An 11117-nucleotide genomic window follows, 5' to 3' on the forward strand; every position below is an offset into this window, starting at 1 on the left:
CAATTCACTATGAATGAATGGTAGCCAGTTGCCATTCTACACTACTATACTCCCGGGGTGAGCTGCTGTCCAGAATGCTGTTGTTATTGTCATGGACTCAGGGCCTACAGCTCCTCTGTTCTCCTCACAGGTTCCAAAAGGCTGCAGTGTGGTGCTGATGTTGGGAATGGTGAACATACTGTTTGGACTGAGGAGTTTCATTGGCCTCTAAAATGCATATGGTTAGTTTAGGGTGGAGGTGTTAGTTTATGGTGGAGGTGTTAGTTTTTTTCTTCATTCAATTTATTTAGTTTGTTATTTAGTTAGTTAGTTTAGGTAGGGTGGCCACCAAGACAAAGGCCAACCGAAGTTTTGGAGTGATGGGACCGCACGCTTAAAATCCTAAAACTTTTTTTCTCGACCATTGTCTTGTTCAGATTCTCTACTGCTACTATATGTATGAATCTGTAAAAGCCAAAACACAATCCTTCCATGGAATAAATGGATAAATGATTTAAAAAAAAAGGATTTTAAGTGTACAAACTCCTCAAAACTGTAAAATGCCTTTGCCATGAATCATTACATTATATTGCATTACATTACATTTCGCTGATGCTTGTATCCAAAGAGATATACAGTTACTGCACTGTATACATCAATCTCTCCAGACTACTTCAGGTAGGGACACATTTACTAAGTGGGACTCGAACCACCACACTATTTAGGCCACAGCTGCCCGTCACTGTCAGACTGGATACAGCCTGTGTCATGCGTTTGCTGTTACTAAAGATGACCACATGATGGCAGCAGTACTCCATAAATAAATACTCCACCCCATCCAGGAAGTTTGGAGCGCCACAAGAGAAATCGAAACTAATGTGGACTTCACAAGGAGCTGTGGTGAGCCTACCTACGGTATTACCGATTTCTTCGTAAAATGGCTGAAGCCATGGCAGGTAACCAGGACATTTTTATGTGTCCTATTTGTTTGCATCTTCTGAAAGATCCAGTTGGTCTTGCTTGTGGACACAATTACTGTTTGGGCTGTATTGAGGACTGCTGGAATGAGGAAGACGTGAAGGGCATTTACAGCTGTCCCCAGTGCAGGAAGACTTTCACTCAAAGACCCGTTTTAAGCAAGAATGTTATAATTTCTGAGCTCGTGGATCAAATGAGGAAGAGCAGAATACAAACTGCAGCTCCTGTTGAATGTGCTGCTGGACCTGGAGATGTGGCCTGTGACGTCTGCACCAGTAGAAAACTCAAAGCTGTCAAGTCCTGTCTGGAGTGTCTGAAGTCGTATTGTGCCACTCACCTAAAAGCTCACAACAATGACCTTATAGATGGAAACCACACCATTACCGATGCCACGGGCCAGCTACAGGAGAGGATCTGTCCCAGTCATAAGAAGGTTTTTGAGATATTCTGTCGCACTGATCAGAGCTGTATCTGCTATCTGTGTATGATGGAAGATCATAAAGGGCATGACACAATCACAGCAAAAGCAGAGTGGAGTCATAAAAAGGTAAGAGAGGATCTACTTATATGTAGGTCTACAGCTTAGTGTACTTTTTCATAGGTCACCGTCTGAGACACCTGTTTTTATAGCCTAGTAGGCCGACTAAACAATGAATAAAATGTTTAGCTGGCTTCTTTTCTCAGATGAAGCACCAACAAGTAATTAGGTCCAATGTCTATAGTCTGTTAAACATTGACAGGCCAACCTCATGGTGTAGCCCAATAGTCTACTATCATAAGCTGCCATGCCATTTATATGTCCGTTTTTCCGTATATGTCCGTTTGGGTCATGTGTAACACGCTAATGGCATTACAAATGTGCTGTTACCAGAATGGCAATATCCAAGTTGTAGTGCATTACTAAAGGCCCTGTGTTGTGTCATGGTAGTGTAGTACTGTGGCAGTGAACTTTTCAGTGACGCACATTATGAGGCTGCAATGTATTAACATTAATACCACAGTAAGCTACATACAGTTTCATTATCAGCATATTATTACAGCTGAGCTGAGGTTGCATTGTTTCACTGCAGCTGTTAATGAATAACGTAATACAGAAAAATATGATCTAATTAAACAGTATGCCCTGTAGGACATCTAGAGATATAACAATTTAGAGTCTATGTCTGTCTGCATAGGAAAGTAAGAAACACAATTTCAATTCTTTGTATGACCAGCTTGACTTGAAATCAATTTACAATTCATAATTTGTTGCTGTGATTTCTGACGTTCCAGGAGGGATTGGGACAGAGTCAGAGGAGATGCCAGCAGATAATCCAGTTGAAGGAGAAGGAGCTGCAGGAGCTGAGGAAGGCTGTGGAGACTCTCAAGGTGAGAACTGACCAGAGGAGAAGTGTGCGTGCATGGGTGCATGTGTGTGCGTGCATGCGTATGAGACAATCTACAGCAGAGATGGTAAGATATGATGAGCAGTGACTCTTTGCCTATACTGTGTGTGTGTGTGTGTGTGTGTGTGTGTGTGTGTGTGTGTGTGTGTGTGTGTGTGTGTGTGTGTGTGTGTGTGTGTGTGTGTGTGTGTGTGTGTGTGTGTGTGTGTGTGCGTGTGTGCGTGCGTGCGTGCGTGCTATCAGTCTGGTGCACAGACAGCAGTGAAGGAGAGTGAGAGGATGTTTACTGAGATGATCCGCTCCATTGAGAAAAGGTGCTCTGAGGTGACAGAGCTGATCAGAGCTCAGGAGAAGGCTGAGGTGAATCGTGCTGAAGGACTCCTGAAGCGACTGGAGCAGGAGATTGCTGAGCTGAAGAGGACAGATGCTGAGATGAAGCAGCTTTCACAGACACAGGATCCCATTCATTTCCTCAAGGTAGACAACATTACTTTATAGAGCATTCAAAGCATAGCTAAACACAGTGGCAGTTAGGGATGGGAATCGAAAACTGGTTCCTGTTGAGAACCGGTTCCGTGCGTCACGATTCCATGGAATCGTTTGGCAGTTTACCTAACGGGGAATTCTCTTATCGATTCCAAGCGGCATACACCTGTAACTTTCCCACTTGGTGGATTCCAGCAAGCAGAGACGGTTTAGGTAGGAGGAGACGGGACAGTCGTCGCCATCTTGTTGACGCCTTCGGGGTGCTATTTCGCGATTATTGAGACCAGATCTGAGAGTCAATGGGAAAAATGAATGGGGAAACTGAATATAGGACTGGAGGGAACCAAGCGGTTGTGAAAACCATATGGTTGAAACCACCATGAAAAACTGACTACTTGGTTGTGTCATACGAGTCAAAATAAAGCTTTTTAAGCCACTTTTCTCACTTTTTTTTTGACAGACCGCAGGCGCAGTAGTTCCATAACGGCACGAGAGCAATGGCTTTTCACAACTGAGCATGCTCAACATTTCGTGTGCACCGATGCAGCCAGATGATTGTATCACTGGCAACGCAGCTCAGCAGGCACATTGGCTCTTGTTACCAGGAAGACGCCATATTTGCGTTACGAATCTTCACCTATAATTTCTATGGACGCTTACATCACTGTCATATCTCCTCCTACCTAAACCGTCTCTGGCACTACTAATTTAGTAGGCCAATAGCAAACAAAAGCAGCCACTCGTTTGAACCGCTAAAAGTTTTGACAGTACCAAAAAAAGTTCAGCGTGACGTCGGCAGGCGACTGACGGCATATGTGGTTTGCTTTCATAACTGAACAAAGGAAGACGCTATCTGTTTGCAGTTCGGGTAATGTAGGGTTTATTAAAAGTGGTAGGGAAACCTAAGTTATGATCTATCACTGACACTCGTCAGGATCATCTCCCTAAAGTCTCAGAATGCAGAGGGCATTTAAATAAAATACTCCTAACACACCGTTATGTCTATATCTGCTTCAAACAAGTGAAACTCAGTGGCAGAATAAGCTGTCCTTGGGCTACTTGCCTTTCCCTTTTGCATAGGCCCTATATTCTCCAAATATCCACCATTCATGTCTAGATTGAAATACTGAGTTTCCTGCATTAATATTTGACGGGGATTTCCCCCGGCATTTGCGATCGATTTGCAAATGACTATTTATGGCACGTGACTTAAATGTCACCTGAGCTCAACATCTCAACAAAGGAAGACGATACGCTGGCATACATGCAATCAATAGGGCCTATCGGGTCTATTAACCCAACCACAGACATCATATGAAGACTAGATACGTCATCGCGTATTTCAAGCTCGTCCGCACAGGTCGGCCATATCAGAGTCATGCACGGGTCCATTTTTTTATACCCGGACCCACCCATGCCCGTGCAGTGCATTACCCACCCACCCGTAAACCCGTGGTAATTTTAAAGTTAAATCCGTACCCACCCAGACCCGTTAATATTCTACCCGTTATGTAACGGAGGCTAACTAGCACAGAGTTGGCGTGGAACGTTGGTAAACCTCCCTCCGATAGCTTCATACAGTCTCGTGCCGTTGGGCCGAGAGACTAGTCTCTTGGCCCAGCGGTATCGTACTGTGTCTCCCATTGCCGAATCGTTGTAGTTGACGAGGTCGCACGTTCGATCCCCGAGGGGGGTGAACAGGTGCAAGATGACCTCCGTCACAGTGGTGCCGCTGACCCGGGATGGGAGTGAGGTTTAAGGGGGAGAGTGTAACAGAGGCTAACTAGCACAGAGTTGGCGTGGAACGTTGGTAAACCTCCCTCCGATAGCCTCATACAGTCTCGTGCCGTTGCTCGGTATCGTACTGTGTCTCCCATTGCCGAACCGTTGTAGTTGACGAGGTCGCACGTTCGATCCCCGAGGGGGGTGAACAGGTGCAAGATGACCTCCGTCACAGTTACCCACCCGTGCCTGTGAATGAAATACTAACCCCAACTCCGATGAAGTTGGGACGTTTGGTAAACAGTGAATAAAATCAAAATGCTATCATTTTCAAAACATTCAATCTATTCATTAGATGGAGAATAGTGAAAAGACAACATATTAAGTGTTAAAACCGAGAAAAAATATTGATTTGGGGGACATATGTACTCATTTCTAATTTGATAAATCCAACACGTTTCAAAAGAGTTGGGACGGGGATCAGTGAAATTTAGTAAACATCCAAATAAGATAAAACAACAAAGAAGAACATTTCAAAATGAATTGTACTGACGGGCAATATACGTGTCGAGGTATAAGATCATCACAGAGAGGCTGAGTCACTCAGAATTAAAGATGCAAAGGGAATAATTACCATAGTTATTACATACATTTTTGAATTCCCTTTGATTTACCACGATTGAGTGTATATAAGACATATTTTTGTTAATAAAATCATTGTATAGGTTCATGACATCATGAAATATATATTGGCTGTAGTCTCACTCTAATTCCTGGAGTGCTAGAGCTATTGAAAATTGACCATATTAAGAATGCTTAATGCGTGCAAATGACACAGGGGTGTAACATTCTCCTAAGCACCTGAGCTCACTTGAAATAGACCCAGAAGACATGGGAAACTGTCCTTTGCTTACAGAAGTCAGCAGAAGTTGTAGAAGTCCATTCTTTTTGACAATAATAGAGCATGGCACATCCTGTGCTACAGTGAAAATGGACCATCCAACTTGTGTTAGTGCTAGCTTCAAAAGTCAGCCTCCATGATGGCATGCGGGTGCAGTAGTGCATTGGTTAAGATGTTCTCACTCATCTGTAGAGTTAAATACAGTGCTGAATGGTATAAATGGGTTTTAAACAGCATGAAAAGCCACTCATGCATTATATTTTGAAGGGAGATCTTCGATTACTGCCACATAGTAAGGTCAAATTGCATTCTCTACTATGTTTTAACAGTTTGGCTCCATCATAAGGACCAGCAGGTGATAAAATGGTGGGTTTTTGGTCAAGACCTGTCACACTGTAAGCACTACAGAAAGGAAAACATTGCAAAACATGACAAGGAATACACCCACCATTTAAGCTGGTGAAATCATGTCCAAGATAGGAATTAATATAAAATTTTATATAAAATCATCTCATCGGTTTATGTATTTAACTGTGAAGTGTTGTCTTTTGTTTTGTTTTTAGTCTTCCTCGACATTTGCTGCCATTTATTGTCCCCGTCCCAACTCTTTTGAGACGTGTTGGATTTATCAAATCAGAAATGAGTACATATGTCCCCCAAAACAATATTTTTTCGCGGTTTTAACACTTAATATGTTGTCTTTTCACTATTCTCCATCTAATGAATAGATTGAATGTTTTGAAAATGATAGCATTTTGATTTTATTCACTGTTTACCAAACGTCCCAACTTCATCGGAGTTGGGGTTTGTACTTCAAATCGAAAGTAGGCATGACGTGACTGATGTCATAACGGCTGCGGTGATATCAAAAATAGGTAAAATAGATAGATAAATCTAAATTAGGGATGTGCATTTGATTGATGGACTCCCACCGTCATCCCTTGAAAACATGTAGCCTAAATTCCGCCGACGTATCATAAAGAGTTCAATACTTATTTACAGTGGCCTTCCATCTACAGCACCAGGGGGGAGCACTAGCTTGAAAATGCTGTCGAGTGTACACCTCTGAACGTCCAGCAGCACGTTCACTGGAAGAGGGAGTCTGTGCGTCCGTGACGAGAAATATTTCTCACTCCCTTCCCCTCCTTCCATTCTCGTGGCACGGCAAAGTAAACCCCACTGAACAGTTGTTCACTAGTTGGGCTGCATTAGAACTAGTTAGCAATTGACATTGTTGACAGACAGTATCCCGAGTATATCGCTACAGGGGTGGCTTTTACTTCGGAAAAGTTTGTTTTACAAATCCGAAGCAACGCCTTATATGAAACGACCCCCAAATAGTTGCAGATTACAGTGTAGTGAGCCAGATAAAATTGCCTCAGCTAAAGAGTACTCATAGTTTACTTCGCTTGTTAGCTTATCATTATTAGCGTTAGAGATATTGAAATAACCTGCCATTGTTGACGCTGACATTGGCTAACAGCTAGGCATTACAAGTAGCTTACCTTGCAGAAGTTTACGCTGGCCAAATCAGACGCAAATTGATGTGACATTATTCCCGAACAGTTGCAGATGACAGTCCATGTTTACAAAACCATCACCAATTGCAGATTTACAGTGTCAACGATTTATTTATGAATGCCCAATGCCCATTCCTGAAATGCACGAGATGCGTGGCTTCTCCCTGGCTGTGTGTGTGTCGTGTCGGCGGGGGCGGGACGCTTTCAGACACACTCGCCTTACGTGTTGGAAATGAAAGATGAGCATCGTATCTAGAACTACCAGAGAAATTAGAATACAGGGGAGCTACTAGGTTAATTTAATGTAACCCTGCAGTAGTTTTCATTTGTCACTTAACACTGCAAGGGAGGCCAACACAGATTTTTTTTTATTGGCAGGATTTTTTTTATTCGACAGGACTATTCTAAATTCGAAAGGAAAACGAATATTCGAACATTCGAATATTCGTGCACATCCCTAATCTAAATAGATAAAAATCTAAATCTAAATAGATAAAAAAAAGAAAATAGCCTCCTAGTACTATGACCATTTTGATTGACGTGCTACCCGAGCTACCCACCCGTATTTTAACCTACCCGCCCGCATACCCACCCGTGAAATTTCGGAACGTTAAAACCCCTGCCCATTTGGGCAACTATTTACCCGTAACCGTGGGTACCCATGGGTACCCGTGGGTACCCGACCCGGTGCAGGACTCATATTAGCGCAGCCTAAACTCTCCACAGACCCTCCGTTACACTTGAAGTAAACTGAAGAGTTGAAATGTTGGGAAACTTAAAAATGTATACTGTTGCTTCGCTGAAATATTGACACGTGTTTATAAATGGTAGGGCTCCTTAAAACTTAAGTGTAGACTGGGGTAAAACGCCCAGGAGAGTAATAGGCCTATGCTTCCCACTTAACCTATTTGTCCAAAAAATTAGATAGACCTACAGCTAATACACATTTTAACCATTGCTGTGCATTACGTTGACGGCATGGATATATTCATTGCATCAAATTATAGACGACAGAGATGACGTACTGGAAGAGAGATGTAGCCTACAGCGCAACAAGTTAATTCTATCTGGATGGCTTTAGCGTCACGACTCATTTTGAACACAAGGTGGAGCTGTCGAAACCAAAGTAGAATGTAGACTACAAGTGAACGTTTATTTGTTATTTTACTGAAAATATAAAAGATTACTTTGTGCATTTGTTTATTTAATTACCTGAATAAGCCTACTGAATTATATTATACATGATTTTAGACCTATGAACATTATAATATAATGTAATATAATATAATAATAATAATGTGAATATGCATCACTATGCAGTATCAACATATACTTTCGTTTGGAATTTTTTATACTGTGTAAAAAAACAACCCTTTCGAAAATCGAAATAAATTTGAGGGAATTATGGCCATCTGAAGAGTATACAACACCAAAAACTCACTGCAACTGGTTGAGCCAGCAGGCTGCGCTAACATGGCCGCCATGCGCGGACGTTCGACTTGCATGACGGGAACGCGGACGACGCATCTAGTCTTCATATATGATGTCTGTGAGCCCAACAGTAAGACTTGGTCGGGAAACCTAAGCAGTAACCCATCACGTACTTTGGTAAGCATCTCCATAAAAATTGCCGAATGCAAAAGGCATTCGGGTCATTCCATGTCAATTCACATGATTCCCTAGAATCTCCCCAGGTGACCCTCTCCGATTTACCCGATATCTCACATACAGGTACCTTTTGATGTCAATTGAAAGAATACCAAGTATTAGCACCCTACCTCCAACGGTTGCAGAGATCAAGCCCTCCAAAGTTGGGGTGCCATGCCCACTTTTCAAGCCTGTGAATTGCATACAAAATTTACAAGCAGATTTAGACACCTCTGGTTTTAGTTTGAAGGAAGATACAGGCCTAAAAATCACCATGGCCCCTCAATATGACCCTGTCTACCAGATGATGTACTTACAAATGGCATGCCTTGATTATTTTTGGCTATATTAAGCCTTAAAAACTGAATTTGTGAAACGCGTGTTGAAGAGTCTTGCCATTTTGGGGCTCCATATCTTGGAAACTATGTACGCTTTGGGAGTTATAATTGATTTTCCATCATATTTGGGAACTGTACAGTGTATTCCGAAAAATGTAGGGCGCTCAGACTTTAAAAGATAAAATAGGAGGGACTCAAAAACAGCTTTGGGACTAAATGACCTTACGGTACCCTCTACTTCAGGCCTCAAATTAACCATGTGGGCACTTGATGACTGGAACGCCCTTTTAACCCCATGTACAGTAGCACTGTATCAAACATTCAAGCTTGGAAAAACTTTGTTTTCCAGAGTTCTTCCTATTAATCTAGGCCTTCAAAGTATATGTTTTTCTCTATATCTTATCACAGTGTCTGTTTTGTCTGCTGCCATCTGCTGGTCTAAAAAAGTAACAACAGCGTAATGTAAGAAAACAAAAGGGGCTGGAAAATCTTGCCCGTAATTTACCAATAAAGCACTGTAATTATTATACAGTATATTGCTATGTACTAATTCTGATTTTAACAAGCATGATGAATAGTAATAGTTTAAATAATTTCCTAAGTGTGACTGCTTAATGCTCAATCATGATGCCAGTCCCAAGATGGCCTCACCCTGCACTACATTTCTACCAGACATGGGGGTGGGGGTGTCCTGTCAGAAATGTAATCATAATTGAGCATTCTGCATAATGCTCGTTAAAATCATAATTAATATATAGCAATATACTGTAGAATTAAAGTGCTTTATTGGTAGCCTAGCGAGCTCAACCCCTAGGGGCGTCTAGATTTCTAGGCTACTTTATTGGTAAATTATGGGCAAGATGTTCCAGCCCCTTTTGTTTTCTTACATTACACTGTTGTTGCGTTTTTTTGACCAGCAGATGGCAGCAGACAAAACGGACACTGTGATAAGACATAGACACAAACATATACTTTGAAGGCCAAGATTAATATGAAGAACTTTGAAAAACAAAGTTTTTCCAAGCTTGAATGTTTGATACAGTGCTACTGTACATGGGGTTAAAAGGGCGTTCCACTCATCAAGTGCCCACATGGTTAATTTGAGGCCTGAAGTAGAGGGTACCGTAAGGACATTTAGTCCAAAAGCTGTTTTTGAGTCCCTCCTATTCCATCATTAAAAGGCAGAGTACCCTACTTTTTTTGGAATACACTGTACAGTTCCCAAATATGATGGAAAAACAAGTATAACTCCCAAAGCATACATAGTTTCGAAGACATGGAACCCCAAAATGGCAAGACTCTTCATCACGCTTTTCACAAATTCAGTTTTTAAGGCTTAATATAGCCAAAAATAATCAAGGCATGTTATTCGTAAGTACATCATCTGGTAGACAGGGTCATATTGAGGGGTCATGGTGATTTTTAGGCCTGTATCTTCCTTCAAACTAAAACCAGAGGTGTCAAAATCTGCTTGTAAAATTTGTATGCAATTCACAGGCTTGAAAGGTGGGCATGGCACCCCAACTTTGGAGGGCTTCATCTCTGCAACCGTTAGACGTAGGGTGCTAATACTTGGTATTCTTTCAATTGACATCAAAAGGTACCTGTATGTGAGATATCGGGTAAATCGGAGAGGGTCATGTGGGGAAGGCGTGTGAATTGACATGGAATGACCCATTCTTAAACGAAATAGGACTCACGCAGCTTTCTTTTCGTCTGCTGCTGGCGCTGCCTACAGGTGAAACGCAACAGAATCCGTCCTTACTTGCCTTTTCCTTTTCTTTATCCCCAGATATCCACCATTCCTATCAAGATGGCCTACTGTGTTCTGCATCCTGTTTACCGTGTCAAATTATGTTTCCCCTGGCGTTTTGATTTGCAAATGACTTGTCTGTTTATCTTACGTGAGCACGACACTGTCAACGGAACAAACTTTCCTTACTTGGAAAACTATGCATCCCCGGCAGATATTAGGTCATTTTTACTCCATTAGTAGCTGTTTTAATCAGTCCATGTGTGTTTTCAAACTGTTAAGACAAATATTAAAGCTCAACTACAATTTCAAGACAATGTCAAATGGATTTATTACACAGGTATTGTGAGTGAAAATTGGCACTTTGGATCGGAAGATTTCATCCGTGTAAGTAATTACACTTGTTGA

General features: G+C 41.8%; 1 protein-coding gene across 1 annotated transcript in view; it reads left to right on the plus strand.

The window, feature by feature from the left end:
* The first annotated feature begins 869 nt into the window (after positions 1-869).
* Positions 870-11117, plus strand: part of LOC134446538 (tripartite motif-containing protein 16-like) — a 15704-nt gene continuing 5456 nt past the window's right edge. The window contains exons 1-3 of the mRNA XM_063195902.1: positions 870-1504; positions 2230-2325; positions 2586-2819. Coding sequence (XP_063051972.1) covers positions 917-1504; positions 2230-2325; positions 2586-2819 — 918 coding nt within the window. The 5' untranslated portion in view covers positions 870-916. The remainder of the gene's footprint in view (positions 1505-2229; positions 2326-2585; positions 2820-11117) is intronic.

This window comes from Engraulis encrasicolus, chromosome 3 (genome assembly GCF_034702125.1).
Source record: "Engraulis encrasicolus isolate BLACKSEA-1 chromosome 3, IST_EnEncr_1.0, whole genome shotgun sequence".
NCBI classification, from domain to species: domain Eukaryota; kingdom Metazoa; phylum Chordata; class Actinopteri; order Clupeiformes; family Engraulidae; genus Engraulis; species Engraulis encrasicolus.